The sequence below is a fragment of the Sturnira hondurensis genome, unplaced genomic scaffold, assembly GCF_014824575.4.
Source record: "Sturnira hondurensis isolate 20B ecotype Veracruz unplaced genomic scaffold, ASM1482457v3 Scaffold0024385, whole genome shotgun sequence".
NCBI classification, from domain to species: Eukaryota; Metazoa; Chordata; class Mammalia; order Chiroptera; family Phyllostomidae; genus Sturnira; species Sturnira hondurensis.
In genome coordinates this window covers 1928535-1945981 of record NW_028097016.1, presented here as the reverse complement: position 1 = coordinate 1945981, position 17447 = coordinate 1928535, and the positions used below count along the sequence as shown (strand labels likewise).

General features: G+C 46.9%; 2 protein-coding genes, 1 long non-coding RNA gene and 1 pseudogene across 3 annotated transcripts in view; 3 read left to right on the top strand and 1 right to left on the bottom strand.

Annotated features, from left to right (window-relative positions):
• Window positions 1-409: 409 nt before the first annotated feature.
• LOC118981617 (secretoglobin family 1D member 2-like) lies at window positions 410-4431 on the top strand. The gene is made up of 3 exons (XM_037038424.1): window positions 410-542; window positions 2179-2366; window positions 4351-4431. The coding sequence occupies exons 1-3, from the start codon at window positions 488-490 to the stop codon at window positions 4378-4380; spliced, it is 273 nt and encodes a 90-aa protein (XP_036894319.1). The 5' UTR covers window positions 410-487; the 3' UTR covers window positions 4381-4431.
• A 2430-nt stretch (window positions 4432-6861) lies between these two features.
• On the bottom strand, window positions 6862-11275 carry LOC118981634 (RNA transcription, translation and transport factor protein-like; annotated as a pseudogene).
• A 4459-nt stretch (window positions 11276-15734) lies between these two features.
• Window positions 15735-16773, top strand: LOC118981621 (uncharacterized). Its single transcript, XR_005065379.1, has 2 exons — window positions 15735-16234; window positions 16585-16773. It is a non-coding gene; the product is annotated as an uncharacterized LOC118981621 (long non-coding RNA).
• An 86-nt stretch (window positions 16774-16859) lies between these two features.
• Window positions 16860-17447, top strand: part of GDPD4 (glycerophosphodiester phosphodiesterase domain containing 4) — a 29786-nt gene continuing 29198 nt past the window's right edge. The window contains exon 1 of the mRNA XM_037038435.1: window positions 16860-16871. Coding sequence (XP_036894330.1) covers window positions 16860-16871 — 12 coding nt within the window. The remainder of the gene's footprint in view (window positions 16872-17447) is intronic.

Below are 17447 nucleotides of genomic sequence, written 5' to 3'. Positions count from 1 at the left end.
TAGGATGCTCCCAAACCAAACATTCCAGAAGTATGTGCCTATCCACTTCTCTTTGCCAGGCGTTAGGCTAGGACAGATGAGCAAAACCAGTCACTGCCCACAATTCCCACAATTAAGGAGCTAAATTCTAAGGGGACTCCATCCATCAACTGACTGTACATTTCTAAAACTCCAGTTAAGAAGCTAGATTCTGGGGGCACCTGCCAATCAACTGATCTTAGTTTTGTGAACTCCAGCCTCCATATGCATAGTGCCAGCAATGCCAATGGTTAACCAAGTCACTAGGGCTGTGACCTTGATGGTTGGCACCAGGCTTCTGTAAAAAAAAAAAGAAAGGCTAGAAGCCAGGCCTTGTGTCCTGCCACATCCAAGTGGGCAGGACCTATGAGGCTCACTGGGAACAAATAGCCCTGGGTTACCCAGGCTGCTGAGTCCAGGGGCTAGCTGCTCATTGTTTGCTAAAGCTGAACATAAAGCAACATCGACCATGAGACTATTCCTGTCTGTCCTGCTGGTCACTCTGGCCCTTTGCTGCTATGAGGGTGAGTATCATTTTGAATCAGACTACCACCAGCCCCAGTAAGTAACCTTCTCTGAAGCAGGTAACTTATTTGAGAAGGAATAGTGAACTGATCAGAACCCAAACTGGCCCACTACTTGTGGACAAGCCGCCCACATGCTGAGGGTTCCTGTATCACTCCCCAGCAATTTTAAACTTTACTCTTTCAGGACACTTCAAAGAGTGTCTCACCTGAAGCCTCATTCTCCATCTAGGATCTATGTTCAGAAGCAGCAGGACACAATAAGATTTGGATGTGCATCACGGTTCTGCCACACAGCAGTGCTGTGTCTTGAACAAAATGCTCAACCTCCCAAGTCTCCTCTCATCCTTAGTTTCCACAGCCACCAGCAAGAGCAGCTCTGACCACAGAGTGAGACAAAAGGTGTCAGAGGCCAGCTCTGGGTCTCATCAGCCGTACTTCTTCCAAGAGTCTTTGGTGCTAGTTGAGTCCACAGCTCTCAAACTCTGTCTTTCAGACTAGTAGAATGCTCCACCTGAGAGGGTTTTAGTGGAGTTCTCAGTTCAAGAAGAGCCAGTGTGGTCTGGCTCTCTCAGGAATCAGTCAGGAGCAGCAGCACTCAACACAACCACACGCCCTGCTCCTTTTCTGGGAGTCCACCCAGAATTGGAAGAACCAGTGCAATCTCAGGGCCCCACTGGTTGCATTTCTAGATGACTTCTAGCCACTCATCCAACAGTACTTTGTTCTGTCACCATGCCCTTGACTCTGACCCATATGCTTTTAAGTCTTTCTCTTTCATGTGACTTTCTGAACTCCTCTTTCCCCATGTTGCCTCTGATCTGACCTCTCCCCATCCCTGCATAGTTGCTGCCTGATCGGGTTACATGGGAGCCTGGCAGGGCACATGTCCCGCTGCAGGAGGTTGTAATGATGTGGGGGCAAAGTGGGGTGTGGGGATGGAGAATCCATACCAGGAAAAGTGGTGACTTCATGTCTCAGCACAATCCCAGTGGAGCTGAAAGCAGACACCCATTGCCAACCCCACCATCACAAAGGAATTCTGTATCCAGTGCAGACCAGAAGAGCTAGTCATGGTTCATGTGTAAGCCTCAGCTTGCTTTCTAAGCCTCTTAGTTGTATTCACCCAATGACATAATTCTACTGTTTAACTTGCTCTCAGAAGAGCATCTTCCAACATTCCATCATTGTCCCTGCTCCTCTCCAGACTTGCTCCCTATTCTCTGATATCCGTGAGATTTTCCTCTCCCACTCTGCTGGAAAGTCTGATCAGTAAGAGCTCCTCTCCCCTTGCATCCAATAAAAGAGAACCTGTCACTGTAATGACAGGCAAAACCTTAATTTCTGAAATCTAGGGAAAGTAAATTTCTGCAAAGCACGAGAGTCTTGGAAAGGCATGAGTGTAATTTACAAAAGATAACAACTGAACTGGGGCTCGGGGAACCTGTTTTCTAGGACCAACTCTGCTGCTACTCTGTGATTTGAGCAAGTCATGACTTCTAGGATTTTCCATTGCCATTTGTACATTTATGGAACAGGACCATAAAACCCCTGGTGTTTCATGTCTAAGGTCAGGGGGCCATGGGGGAAAAGTGACCTTCTTACATCAATTATATTTCTTCTTATTCTGCTCCAGCAAATGCCAAAGTCTGTCCAGCTAGGATGTCTGAACTTAGAAGCTTCTATTTAGATACCGAAGAGATGTACAATCTCCGTCTTTTGATGTTTGCTCCACCTAGAGAAGCTGCCGAGGCCATGGTAAAAGTGAAGCAATGCGTGGATCTTGCACCCCTAGAGGGCAGAAAGAGATTTTACAATGTTCTGGTAAATTGTTTCTCCTTCCTCTGTGGGGCTTCTGCTCAGCTGCATGGCCAGGAGGAAGGTCAGGGTGCTGCACAGTGGGCACAGGGTAGGGAGGCACCTGTCCCTCTTCTCACCTTTGGCAGAGTGGCCTGTGGCCACAGGGTAGATGATGGCATGACACCTGCTGAGCTACACTAAGGCTACACAGTACACACAGCACGTTCCTCCTTCTTAGGTCACCTCTTTGGGCACATGTACCCACAGTGTCCTGGAGAGGACAACCAGGCTCCAGGTGGTGATGCTGAAGGGCAGAGACCACTACCTCCTGCCTGGGAGGTTTCAGAGGTCAGAGAGTACATTCCCTCACCCAGTGGCATAGTCCATGGAGAGTGTCACGGAGCTTGGAGAGAGTTGGAGTGGGGACACCAGACGAAAGGGCACTGTCCCAGGCCCCCTGTCAGGATGGAGGGGTGGATGGCTGGGGAGTCCACCAGCTCTCACAGAGTGAGCCCCTCCCTGTCCCTCTGCCCCACTTTCCCAGCCCTGCCCAATCATGGCCAATGGTCAGAGACCCTCCCTGTTATGTCCTCTGCAGCCTCGCTTGGAGCTGAAATACTTCCATTATGTGTTTGCAAGGAAAGTGGGGGTGGGTTTGCCACCCAGAGCTCTCTCATGCCACCATCGATGAGAATAATTCTACCAAGACATGATCTCCTTGGGAAAGAAGCCTGACCAGTCTCTCAGAGGAGAAAGGTTTTTTAGCCTCTCTCCCAATGGGCTTTTACTGAGTTTAGCTTGCATAGGGGTGCCTATGAAAGAAAGGAGGTGTGGTTTACAGATAACATTTCTCAGATCAGGGGTCCTTCTGAGTCAGGGTCTGGTGACAGTGTGACACCTATTGGCTGTAAATCCTTGGGAAACAAACTTATTTTGTGCTTGGACCACTAACATTTAAATTGAGGACATTCTTAGCAAAGCAGTTCTCACAGGACTTCATGCATTCTTTCTAAGACCTGATGGTCCCCCTCCAGGAACCACCAGTTCCCACACAGGCCTGTGCTCCCCACTGGCATTGTTTCAGACTGGAATCAGGTGGGGGCAGCAAGGCAGCCAAGAGGTTAGGAGATGTTTTACAGATACAGTGAGGACTCAGGCTGTGATAAAGCTGAGTGGTGAGGGTTTTTGTCCCTTCACAATCCCCTAGTCCTTCCCTGATGGCAACTTTGCAACTGTGTATGCCTTAAGTTGTTCCTTTCTTGAGGAATATTACCCATCATTGATTATCCAGCCATCCTCCAGGGGCCTATCAGGGTGAAGTAGGGCGCAGAGGCTGCACCTCTGCTGGGAAGGTAAGTTTTGTCTCCTTAGTGGCTTACAGTCCCAAGGTCCCCTAGCCATGGGGCCTTTTCACCTGATGGCAGGATTACAGATCATAAGACCAGGAAGTATGGTCCCCAAAGAGGAAATCTGATATTTGCAATTGTTTCCCAGCTGCTCCACTCCTAGAGTGCAGTTGGGTTTTGTACAAATTCTTGCACAGGCTAGATGTTCAGTGTGGGGATGTCCATGTGCTATCAGGTTGACTTCCACACAGGAGACAATTCATCTTCTGAAGACAGAATGTCCCACATCTCCTCCCACCCCCGTCCTCTTCTTTCACCCTGTGTCTTCTTGGTGTGAAAATGTAGAGCTCTTGGGACTTTGAGGAAGGAAATCTGGGCTGCTTGGTCCTACCCTTGACCCTCTCCTGGCTCTATTAGAAACCTGAGTCCCATGCCTGGGTTACTCAGGGTTTATGTGTCAGGCTATGACAGGTTCTTCCCTGTATTGCATGGTTTGTCATGACTGAACCAGAACTATTGAATTCACCTCCTGCCTTGTGCCTCCATGTGCCTTTGCTGGGTACAATGTCCTTCACATATTGGTGTCAACAAAAGTCCAGGTGAATGTGTCATCTCCAGGGGCAACATGACTGACTCCCTCTGTCTCTCTTTTTCTATTTCAGAAAGATATTCAGTCCACGTGTAACAAGTAGATATTAAAAAGTTTACACATGAGAGCCTCTGTCATTTAAGAATGGCCTGATCACCCCCCGGAAAATGTGAAGGTTTCAACAACTTGCTCCAATAAAGTACTTGCCCTGCACACCTCCACCTGTCTTGTTATTGTTCAACAGTCTCTCCCTAGAGTTGTGGTGGTTCTTATCATGAAGTGGCCATTGGGTGTGTCCATAGTACATTCCAGAGATGCAATGTCCAGTGACCATGGTGACCTGAGACATGGATCCCAGAAGGTCTGCTGACTCGGGAGCCATCCTGCATCCCTGCACAGATGCCAAGTCACGGGGCCGGGAAAGAAAAGAGGGATGAGGGGTCAACAGCCCTTCTAAGGGTCCTGCCCTGGGCTTTGCTGAGGGAACCACAGCCTCCCTGAGCAATCACATGGTTCCCAATAGCCAGCCCCACAGCCATTCCATCCGCATCAGAAGCACAAACAGCCTGCCTGGTCCTCACCCCTCGCTGGGTTTCCATGATGGGAGGGTGCAGGGTAATTTGTTTTCTGTCCACTTCTCACTTTGTAGGGAATCTCAGGGCTCAGCCTTTGGGGAACTCTTCACTCTCTGTACACTCACCTTGCTTACCACCCTTGGTGACTCTTCACCCTCCCAATCTCCCCTAAAGGCCCCAAAACAAGCACCCCACTGCCACGCAGGCAACCACATACATACAATCCACACTTCCTGTTGGAGGAACAGTCCAATGCACAGTGTCTGCACCAAGCCAACACCTTTCCTGGGAGCCCCGCCATGCTGATGGGCCCGCCCTCCAGTGAGGCAATGCGGACTCAGCATTGGATGCACCCTGGGCTCAGGGATCTGTTTCCAGTGTCTGCCTGAACTCAGCACCACATGCTTGGTGGTTTCTTGGAAGATATTTTCTTCAGGTGTGGGGGACAAAAGTCTAATATCTGGGAGACTCTGCCCAAATCACACCATCAGGAGGGCCAAGCTGGCACTGGAGAAGTGAGGTGAACATCTGTTCCTGGCTGCTTTCACCTTTGAAGGCTGATGACAGTCCTTGTCTGGTGCCCACATCACTCCAGTCTCTGCCCCGGGAGGGGAGCTTGCCTTCTCCCTTTCTGAGTGTTTGCAAATCTCTCTGCCTCTTTCCTTCACAATACATGGGATGGCATTTGGAGGCCACCAGGAAATTCAGGATGTCTCCCTAACTCACTATCTGCACCCACGTCACATCTGCAAAGCAAGCCCCTTGTGCCATGGTGGGGAAACAACTGGCCCAGGTTTAGGGTATGGATTTGGCGAGGGGGCAGGGCTTTATGAGGTTACTTCAGCTCATCTGCTTCCTGACACCTAAGACTCCACTGAGTTCTGCCCCCTCCACATCCCAGCAACCCTCAGATAACTTGGCCTTCTTGTCTGCACAGTTGTCATCACAGTCCAGTCCCAGGCCTTTCCCACTGTGCCCAGGTCCCCTAAACACCCCTCTGGGCCTGAGAGTCACCTTCTGTCATACGCACTGTTGGCCCCACTGTGACCCTCCAAGTGGGATTCCAACCTTACTTCTGCAACTTGGAAACACTAGAGGTCATGCTTCCTAAATGTTTCAAGTAAGAGTGCTTACTGTTAGATCTAGCCTATCTGTAATTATGAAGGATGTGTGAAGTACAAGCTATGATTCAGAAACCAAAAATTATCTACTGTTATTAATTATGTCCAAAGTCTTTACAATAAGTGTGTATTTTTTATCACTTCAGGAAACATGTATACTTACATTAGTCTTTGTTTTCTGAAATGAATTATATATTCAGTCTACCTACTATGCTTGGTAAACACAGGACTTGTGATGCCCTTGGGACAGCCTGAGAAACACAGATGGGGCTGCACAGAGAGCATGGAGGCCCACGTCTGGCATTCTACACCAGGCCTTGCACAACTCTGAGCCTGGGCCCTCTGACTGCATCATCCTGCTCACGAGGCTTTCTACTCAGCCATCCTTGACCATGTGCCATTTCTCCTGTGTTACATAGGGTCACACTTCCACACAGGGCTGATGGTGGTCCTTGTGCCTCTGTATTGTGCCCTTACTTCACACAGACATTCAGTGGCTCTCCATTCTGATGACGTGAGACTCATGACTCCACTCAGAAATTAGCGTATTCAGGCCTGTGTGATCATCAAACTTCGCCTTGTGTCCAAACAAACACCTCTTCATCTCTGTTCTTTGTTTAAATTCTTATTCAAGTACAGTTTTCTGTTTTTTATATTCCCTGCCCTGCCCCCCAGTCTCCCCACCTCCCTCCTATTTCCACCCCCCCACCTTAATTATTGTCCATGTGTCCTCTCTATTCTTTACTTCCACCTTTTCTCTCCCAGACACTAACCTTCCTTTCTGACAGAATAGGGCATAAAGAAGGGGAGAGACAAAAAGACAAGAAAGAACTCTCCCAACATTTATGAAAGAAAAAGCAATGATGGTAAGTCTCTAAAACATAGTCAATTTTTCTGGGATACTCTACTTGTAAGTGTGAAGTTTGATTTCCAAACACATGCCAGGGCATATGTGGTTCCCAATTGTGCTGGGTCAGTGAGAGGTTGGAATCCTAAAATGTTCACCTTGCAGCTTTTTCCAGGCTCTGGTCCGTCTTTGGATCAGCAGCAATCATCTGAAGAGCTACAATGGCGGCAATAATTCTGGTCTGTGTTTCTTTGAGCTCTTCTATGTGCAGCAATTACAGAATTTGAGCAGCTTCATCAAGAACTGCATCTCCTGTGTCAAACCAAGGCTACACTCCACTAAAGTAACTGGCAATCAACCCTTCTGTTGTCTGCTTTGCTTTGGCAAGTGTGCCTTTGTCTTGTGCTCCTGGACCAAACAGTATGTGTCCTTCAGCATTTCCAGGTGATCCTGATGACTTAGAATCTGAAGGGCAGCCAGGGTTGTTATGCCAGCCTTAAGATCAGCATTATGTACATGCAAAATGATGAGTGCTTCCATATTTTTAGGTGCACTGTCGACCTCTTTTGTATTTTCAGATATTGAGTCCTTGTATTATTCAGCATTATGTCCATATTCAACTCTAACAGCTAAACCAAGAAGCCAGTTGATTGATTCTTGTCAATCTTGAATCTTGAAAAGACAACTAACACCTATGAGATACTTTTCAAAAAATGTGGGTCAGTCACTGCTGTGGATGTTGCTTAAATTACTGTGACTTCAATCTTTTAGTGTCTCGTTTTCTGGTCTGTAAGCCAGAGAATAAAGTTTCTATATTCTGTTTCACCTTTGCAGACAAAGCTGCAGGGTTACGGTAGTTGAAGGCCATCAGCTTGCTCTCAGCCTGGCCTGGCTTCTTGCTCTGCTCTCTGAGGCTCAGCCAAGAAGGTGAGGCAAAGATGAGAAAGCCAAGCAAGAATTTAATCGACACATACTCGTTTAAAACTATTCCAGGTTCTCTAGTCCAAACAAAACGTTCCCTTGTGGGTCTTCAGAAAACTCATATTACAATGGTCTGTTCTTTTCTCATGGTTAATAAACATTTATGGTAAAACAAAGTGTTCTGGAAAGGTTAAAGATAGCACAGCAGGAAAATGTCATAATGGTTTCAGAAGACAAAGCAAAATAGTGCAACAAAAGTACATATGATGGGGGACTCAAATGTGGGAAAATTTTCACTTTCAGATGATAGTTAATAAGCTGAGTCATCAATGTATGAAAAAAGCTATTGTTCCAGGAACTGAAGGGAGGATCCACCCCGACTGCAGGAGACCATCAGCAGTCCCACCTTTGTGCCTCAGGAGGACTGCAAGCAATTCAAGATGGTATCTGAGCCATTTTGCTTCAGGGTGAGATGCTCACTGCTTAGGACACAGATAGAGACCACTGCCAAGGACACAGATGAAAGACTACCAACCAGGACACAGATGGAAGACTGTTACAGCTTTTATCTGATGAGCATTTTTTTCTGAATTCCAATCCCCTTACCTACACTTTTTTATCCTCATTGAAAGGGTCGGTTGAAAATGGAATTGAAGACAGTCTGTCAGGGTATAGACTGGCCATCTTCTCACTTCATCAGTCATCTCAATAAAGCACCCAAAAATTCAACCCCTGTCTCTGTTACTGGTTCTGGTAGGTGACAGGCAGCACAAATGCTGGCTTTTCTGGGTTTCTATATATAAAAGGCAGAAATATGAAAGAAAAAAAAGGCATGTCTAACTAAAAAATTCAGAAATGAGACAGATTGTGGTGGGGGAAAAGTCATCAAATAAATATACTAAGAAAATTTCCCCACAGTGAAAAATATGAAGTGGAGTAGTTCACTCACTTCCCACATGAAAACACATTTTTTGTGACTTTTTGGAACATCACTCCAAACAAAAATTATAGTTTCAAGAAGAAATGTCCCTGAACAGTATCGGGGGTTCTGCTGCACACCAACACCCTCTAGGTAAAAATCCAGAGGCAGAGATTTAGTGAAAACAAAAAGAGGTCATTTATTCAAAAGCTGCACAATTTTGAAAGAATGACAAGCTTCCACCTCAGAGCCTATTTTCTCTCGAACACCCAGAAAAACTCCAGCTCCCTTCTGCTAGATGGACTCAGGGTGCACCCTGAGTTCCTCCTTCCATTTAAAAATACCATCCTTTGGGCCCCAGCTGGTGTAGCTCGGTGGATTGAGCACAGGCCTGTGAAGTAAAGGGTCGCCAGTTCAATTCCCAGTCAGGGCACATGCCTGGGTTGCAGGCCATTATCCCAGTAGGGGACACATGAGGGGCAACCACACATTGATGCTTCTTTCCCACTCTTTCTCCTTCCCTTCCCCTCTCTCTAAAAATAAATTTTAAAAAAATTTTTTTTAAAGGAAACAAATACCATCCCTTGGGAAACTGCAGGTGGCCACTGCACAATATCCAGGCCACTTGGCTTTGTTCCCCCTTGCTGTTGGGCCTCAGGCTTCTCCTAGATTCCACTGGTAGTCAGCGTCCTACATGCAGTGTGCTGCCCTTTCTTCCACGTGCTACCCTATGGCCCAGGACCTGGGCCCCATCCCTCTGGCCGTCAGCTTGTTGGTGCATCAGTACAACAGGCAAAGTAAGAAGTGCAGTGCCAGTCACTGGCTCCTCTGCCCCTTCCTGCACTGGGGACAGGGGGCTGGTCCTAACCCCTAGCCACGTGGCTTACAGGGCCCACTGGTACCCAGGCACTCCAGACACCCAACACAGCAAGCAAGGGGGAGAAACTCTGCCTGTTTCTCCCTACCCTCTGTTTTTCATCTCCAGGCCAAAAATTTTGCGCACTCCTGGAGGGCTCTGCTTCCCCAGCCAAACCCATCCTTTTCCCAAGTGAGACTGGCAGATTATCATTTGCCCCTGCCGCCATGTTCTAGAAAGGAGTTGGTAGGCTTTTCCCTCTGTCAATCACCATGGCTGTCCTGCGCCGACTCCAGGCAGGGCCCCCTCCACACTGAGTCTCAGCCTGTGGGGAGGGAAATCTGTCACACACTGCACTAGTGGCTTCACCCTTTCTACCTATGGTGTTTCCTTCAACCCATCCCTCACTCAGCCGCTCCTTGCCCATCCCCCATCTAGCCAGGTCTCTTCCAGATCCATCTCTATCAGAAACACTAAGTCACAAGCAAAGGTGGACAATAAAAATTCAATCAACATAAGACTAAAAAACACAAAGCAATACTGAAAATTCAGAGGCTCTGACCTATACTTGTCTACAACTAGGATTCTTACACAGTCAGCTAGCCTTTAAGCATGAAAATAAGTATGTTTCAGAATTGCAAATCTTCAAAAGTTTTATCTCCAGTGATCTCCTCAGAAGGCGGCAGAGAATATGCTCTACAAAAAGGCCTGGATGAAGAGTGATGAGGCACACAATCCAGTCAACACAGGACAGAACATGGGTGTTTATAATGCATCCACAGAGAGGAGTGAAAAATATTCCACACCCAACACCAGGAGACACAGTGAAAGAAGCTGCAGGTGAGGCAGGCGCAGCACATGTGGACCAGATTGGCGAGGCATCTAGTGTTTCCCACTGCATGTTCTTTCTCAATATTTCCTTTTGGGAACAATGCTCCTACATCATTATCTTTATAATGAAAATGTTGGAACTGACAGGAAATTTAAGACAGAAGTGGAGAGAAAGGACAGGATTGAAATCCTGGAGCTAAAATTTGGCAAAAATCAGGTTAAGATGCTTCACATCATCTCAGGTCAACCTGGAATCTACACTGCACCACACATGCTGTATTTTGTTAAAAAGACATCAGAGAAGAAAACGCTGTTCTTCTACTTCTTTTTATAGTTGCCTGGACTGCAATAAGGATGAGGAATATGGAAGGAAAGAGCACCATTTAAGTTGCTAATTAACTCCTGTATTTTTCTGTGTTGGGTGTCACTTGTGGTGCCAGGCACTGGAAATACAGGAGTGGATGAGACAGACCCAGGGATGACTCTGACGGAATTTGTAGTCCAGGAGGGTGGGTGGGAAGAAGACAAGAATGGTGTTGAACTCATCAGAAGACAAGTGGTAATTGCTGGGAAGACAATCAAACGTGTTGAGGTGATGTGAAGGGAGGTCGGGGTGAGAGGTGGTTTTGCATATACTTTCCTACAGCTGCTGTAACAAATTACCACAAATTGGGGAGCTTAGAACAACAGGAAGTAAACATTTCATACTTATGGAGGCTAGAAGTCAAAATCAAGGTATTCAGAGGGCTGCAATATCGGTCGGCTCTACAGCTCCGGTCACTGTCCACTGAGTGTCTACTGGGGCTGCCTCGCACTCCTCATCTTCCACCACAAAGTTGACAGAGATTTCTCCAGCACTGGGAGTCTCCACCATGGCTTTAGTACCATTGGAGCTGAAGAGTTTCTTTGCAGTGGAATCCCTGAGCATCGCAGGTGACTTAGCAGCACACCTGCTCTCACCCCCTTGATGCCAATAGCACACCACCCACCCTGTGGGGACATTAATATATCTCTATACATGGGCAAAGGTCCACAGGGATGGGTGCAAGGAGTGAGAAGGTCCACTCCAGTAGAGAATCGCTGCTCGAGCAATACAGAATCAGGTTGTTAGATCTCCCATACTCTCTGGGTTAATGCCCCTGAGGGCCAGAAGGGCACACTCTGGAGGACCACGGGCACAAGAAAATGTGAGCATGAGCAGAGGGAAAATAACTAACTGAGCAGAGAAGATTTGCTCTAGAAATCTAATGAACCAGTGAATGTCATGAGTGTGTGCAAATTAAATATTTAACCACACATTTTGTAGAAATGTCAAGTTGTGTGAAGCTCAGGGGTTTGGTGACTGAGCCAAGGAAAATAGCTACAGGTGACACCTGATCCTGAATCACCTTTCAAATCTGGCTCCTTGTCCCAGTCATTGGATGGATCCAGGATAGGTTGGATCAAGTGAATGTTTACTTCTGGAGAACAGAAGAGATGAGGTGGCCCAGTCCCTGGATGTCAGGGCTCCAACTTCTTCCTCTCCTCACCTGGCCCTGCCTATGGTAGCTGAGTCCACAGCTCTCTCCAGAAACACAAAGAATGGGTATTAGCACCAGGATGTCAGGCTGGTGCCCAGGCTTAGAGTTGGGTGGGAGTCTTGCCTTTCTGTGATTTTCTGTTTTAAATGAGCTTCTTTTACTAAGAACACCCAATAATAGCACATGTTATGAAATCAGAAAATTCTTTGTAGAATCCCAAAATCTGTCCCAAAAGCCAGCTATACAACAACTAATTAGATACCTACTGTGTTACCTTTGTCACACAAATAGCAGAAGAGCACAGGTCATGCTCTCTAGGAGCTTCACAGAGAGAAGAGCCATGGTGCCAGGTACCACTCACCACAAGAAAGGTGCACACAGAAGGCCATGGGGTCTTCAAAAGGAGATCCCCAGAGAATCAAGGCCACAATATGACACAAGAAGTTGTCAGTCTCTGATGTGGCATTGAGAATATGTCAGGACTTTTAACCTTAAGGGACTCAGTCAAAGACATTGGAGTAGAAGATTCAGATGGAGCAACGACATCAAGCAGAAAACTGTGGGTCCTGCACAGAGATCTACCTGGAGTCCACAAGGGCAGTTGTGCAAGTCAAGGTCACAAGAGTCCCCCTGACTCATAAAGTGAAGTCCCATTGATGTCAGACTAAGGGAGTCAATAGTGTTGAGATCTGTCTCTGATGTCAGAACACCTGGCTCCTTAGGTGGCTCTGTCACCCACTCACTGTGTGCCCTTGAATTGCTTGCAGCAGGTGACTTGGCCTCTCCGTCCAACTGTGTTCATCTGGGGGAATGATACCCATACCTCATGGGTGGGAAAGCACTCATCTCCCTTTGCTCAGGAGAATCCTGGTGTGTGCCGCTAAAAGCGGTGGTCACAGGGCCCTGCATCAAGTAAGTGCTCTATAATGGTTTGCCATGTGTGTTTTGCTAAACCTGGAAATAAATAGCACACATAAGAGCTAGATTCTGAGAAGACTAACAGGTCACTGGGAAGTAGAATATGTTCAAAAGCAACATTATGTCTAAATTACACCTCAATAAAACTCTTCAAGCAAGAGTCAGGCAAATATCAAGTAAGAATGGATTAAAATATAGGGCTTATTTTCACCTCTAACAGAACACGATTTTCTCTAGATCCCTTAGAGAATGTAAAGTACCAGTGAATTTCAGAGGTCTCTAATGGTCCAACCAGTCCTCCACAGAGAATCACACAGCTTCCTCAATATTACAAATTAATTTCTGGCAGTCAGCGTGGAGACAGTCCCTGCTCTGTCCCAGCCCTGTTGTGAGGACTTCCCTGCTGTAACTCACTCCAGCCTCAGGACAATGCCAGAAGCATTCCCATTGTCCAAGGAGACCCAGCTGACAAAACTCCACAGCAGCACTGGCCTGAGGCGAGGAGGGTCCTGGTCCAGAAGTGGCCGGGGTACCGTGATTAGTAAACATCTCACTGCCATCAAGACTTGTCCAAAACCAGGGCATTTCCTGAAGTTTCTGGCCTGGGAAAGGACTACCCCACTTAACTTTTAGGCATTGGTACGATCGGAAGGTAGGAAAGATTCCATCCAAACACCAACCCAGAGGCTAATGCCAGCCCTGGAAGTAAGGGGAAGAACCAGCTTCAGAGAACAGTGAAAAAGAAAAGCACGAAGTATATTGTGCCCACAGACTGTGGGGCTGATTTCTAGGACTAGCTTGCAATGAACAGATTCAGAACTCTTTCATAAGCTTGGTGCCGATGCGTGAATCACTGAAGAAAAATAGCCTTCACTGAATATTATTATTTTTATTCAGCCTGCCAAGACCTCAGATGACCAAAATATAAGTGTGAGTATATCTCAAGTCTTTAATGAGCCTGGGGACAGGCCCAATATGGTTCTCACTTACCTCACATATACCTGTCCCACATGACCCAATGTATCAAGGGTAAAATAAGAATAGTTATCCTCTACAGCATAGCTTGTCATAGAAGGTGGTCAATAACTGTCATATCAACATGGAAACCAAAGGCTACCTCACTGCTCCAGTTTCTCAACTTAATTTGAGAACCTGAATCAGAGTACCTCTGGGCAGAGAAAACAGCAGGCTGGCAATTCCAGCATTCACACCTTTGGATTCTTCTATTGCTGCTTAAAAATGCTTGCTATTCTATTTTCTGAGTGAAGATATAGTCCTTTGACACACCAGGAATGGTCACCGTGGGCTATGCACAAGGCACAGAGATGAAGAAACACACGTGTCATTGTACTGGATGTGGGATTGCTTTTGCTGAGGACAAAACCAGTGCAGAGTCTGGTATCGCAGCAGACAGCAGGGCAGGCCCATAACCCATGGGCATCTGGCAGAGTCCTCACCAATGCTTCTTCAATGACTCAGTTCCCATTTCCTTATAAAAGTCTTTCTCTTGTTTTTGAAATGAGACTGCCAACGACGGTCAACAGGGAGAAAGTACATGTGTAAGAACATGATTTTCTTTCCATTTCTAGTGTCTTCCTAAATCAATATTGTTCTTGGTGACTTTGGATCAGCTGAATGATGGAAAGACATGAGTCCCCAACAATCCCAACAGAGCAAATGCATCCACAGGTGATTGACTGCTGACACATCTCTCAGGACCTCTCACCCATTTCTTTTCCCTTTACTCTCCTGAAACTTTGTTTCTCTTCTTCCTGCATACCATCTCTGCTTAGGCTGATATGGTGTTTCTATACTGGGAGGCTGCCGTGTCCCTCACTGACTCCGAGAGGGACATATTGCCTGTGTCTCTCAGCTGGCCACGTGCCACCTGCACTGGACACCTGTGATTTGCTGTTCCATTTGCCTAGATAACTCTTCCCAGAAGGTCCCCTGGGTTTCACCATTCACTCAGGAGAGCTGAAAAATCCTGGTGCAATAGCCTGCCTGGACATTCTTGCAGGATGCAACTGCCCTAGTGGTTGTTTTGTTGTTCTTGACTTAATCACTTCCCCTTTCTCTCCTATTCAATTGCAGTCTTGTTTGTTACTTCCAGTTAGAGGGAAGCTGCACAAGTTCAAGGTCCTGCTTGACTTCTTCCCACAATGGAATCTGTGACACATAGCATAGGGCCCATCCTAGGAGACTCATGGTTGTTAGGAGCATGAATGGACACATGAATGGGTGGATGGATAGATGATAGATGAATAGGTGGAAGGGTGCGTGGGCGAACGGAAAAACGAAACCTCCAATTTAGTCCTAACTACTCTTGTTTTAAGCCCCGTGATAGGCTCTTGACATAAATGTCAGCCATCCTTGCAAAACCAGGCATGTGATCCTGTATGCTCACTTCAGAAATTAGAAAAAGGAAGCTCAGGACAACCAGCACTGCAACTTGCCCAAGAACACGTCATGACTAGGGGTTGCATCTGAGGTTCAAATCTACAGCTGAGGGAGCCCAGGTTATAACCCTCTCACCACTCAGCGTGGCCACCACCCGAGCATCTCTAATCCTACTTCTCACATCAGCCTTTGAATCAGTGGAACAAAAACCCTAACAAACTAACAAAAACCAAACTGAAATCTAAATGTATAACTAATTTTTTGAAGTTGACAAAACTAAGAGCATCTTTGTGAAAACAACCTTCAAAGAAGGTAAGAAATTATTTCTATTTCCCCACCAAAAGCACCTGTATTGCACTCTGTGGGTGAGGAAAGTCTGTCCTCCAGAGGCAGCACGTGGAATTGCACCCAGCCCAGGTGTTTGCAGAATCAGGAGAAACAGAGACTAAATGTGAAGTGTGTTGTACCCTGAAGAGGTTAAAGAGAAACAAGAGGAGTAACAGGGTGGAGGAAGAATAAAAAGGGAGGAGGGTGGTAGAAGAGGAGGAAGAGCTGAAGGTCAAGAAAGAGGAACAGGGGAGGAAAAATTGGGGAAGGGGGAAGAGATAATGAAGACCATAACAATAAGAAAGCAACAGGGATGGCAATACAGGCTCACAATGTTGTCATTTGCCTTGTTACTTTGAAAGCACTTTGATGTTAACTTCATCTAATGTCCTCGCCATTACTGCAGTTCTGAGACCTTTGAGGGTTTTCAAAGCTCTGTCCCCTTGGGTTGCATGAAACTAGCCCAGGTAGGCTGAGTCTGTGAGATTTTTCCAGTCCCTTCCTGGCTCATGGCCAGGTATACCCTGTGACTCATCCTGTCATCCACGTGAGAGATTAGGGCAGCCATCAGGAGAATAAAAGGCTGCATTCTGGACACTCACCTTCAACAGGAACTCCTTCTTTCTTGCCACTTTGGGTTGACCAGCCCACAGCAGTTGCCTGAACCATGAAGCTGGTGACAGTCCTCATGCTGACCGCCCTCCCCCTGTACTGCTATGCAGGTGAGTACGAACAGGGTGCCAGCTTTGGAGGAGGGCTATGCTCAGGGCCCCTGTGAAGTGCTGCTCCCTAAGTCCCTGTGCAAAGCAGCCCATTTCTCTAGTGTCTATGTTGTGGGGGGTGGAGAGCATGTTGGGCTGGTGCAGAGGGCAAGGACGCAGATGTTTTGGGGCTTAAAGAAAATCCCAGGTCCTGAGTTGAGTCTCCTAGAACTGAGGACGCAGACCCTACCCACCACCTCTCTGAGCATGTGTCCCTGAGGGGGTGGAGTAAGATGACAGCATCACAGTCAGGCCCCACATAGAACACTCACCTCTGTCACTGAGCCTGCATTTGCCTGCTTTGGTCCCAGGGATTGGTTGCGATATTTTGGATAATGCAATGAGAATGACCGTTGATCCTGATGTGAGTGTGACTGAATACATGAAAGACATGCAAAAGTTCTCACCAGATGAAGAAACTGAACAGGACATCATATTCATGAAGGAATGCTTTCTCCAGCAGAGCAAAGAAACTGTGGAGAATCTTCCAAAGATGAAGGTAATTTCAGTGTCTCTTTAACTGCATTTGAACTGCAGGACAGGACATGCAGGCTCTCAGTTTGTGACAACTCTTTCAAAGCACGTGATGGTCATGCCTGTCAGGAAGAGTTCTTCCATCTTATTAACACAATCCTCAGTGCACTGTAGGGCAACCTAGGTGTGCTAGCACCAGTGTGTGGATTCCTTCACTGTGGATTAAAGGCCCCAGAGTGACTTGTGGAAACCATGGCTATGAATCCTCCCTGAGTGGTGGGTGGGGGGAAAACAGAAATCAGTGGTTTCACAGGAGGCAGTCTTTCCACATGTAAAACATGTTGTATAGTGTTTTCTAGTGCTCATTCTCTGCCCTAACATATCATTTGCAACATTCCAGGGTGGCCACCTGGACATACTGCCAGAGCACAAAGAGGAAAGTGCAGATCACTAAGAAATTCCTGACACAGGACGGATGAACCTTGAGTTACTATGAGAAAAACAATGAGCCACTCGCAAAAAGACAAATATCGCATTTTGTAGAGTAGACAATCTCTCAGACACAGAGGTTGAAGAGTAGTTTTTAGGGCAGGTGGAGAGGAACCTGGCAGATGGGGAGGGTCTGCATCTGCATGTCAGCATGATGAGAAGGTCCTGGAGGTTAAGTGTGCTGCTGACTGAATGTTCTTCACACAATTAG

What these genes read in the sequence shown, in the direction of transcription:
- LOC118981617 (XM_037038424.1), top strand. Translation starts at nt 488, where the DNA reads ATGAGACTATTCCTGTCTGTCCTGCTGGTCACTCTGGCCCTTTGCTGC. An exon ending in GGCCCTTTGCTGCTATGAGG is followed by an intron (nt 543 to 2,178) that starts GTGAGTATCATT and finishes ATTCTGCTCCAG; the next exon opens with CAAATGCCAAAGTCTGTCCA. An exon ending in AGAGATTTTACAATGTTCTG is followed by an intron (nt 2,367 to 4,350) that starts GTAAATTGTTTC and finishes TTTCTATTTCAG; the next exon opens with AAAGATATTCAGTCCACGTG.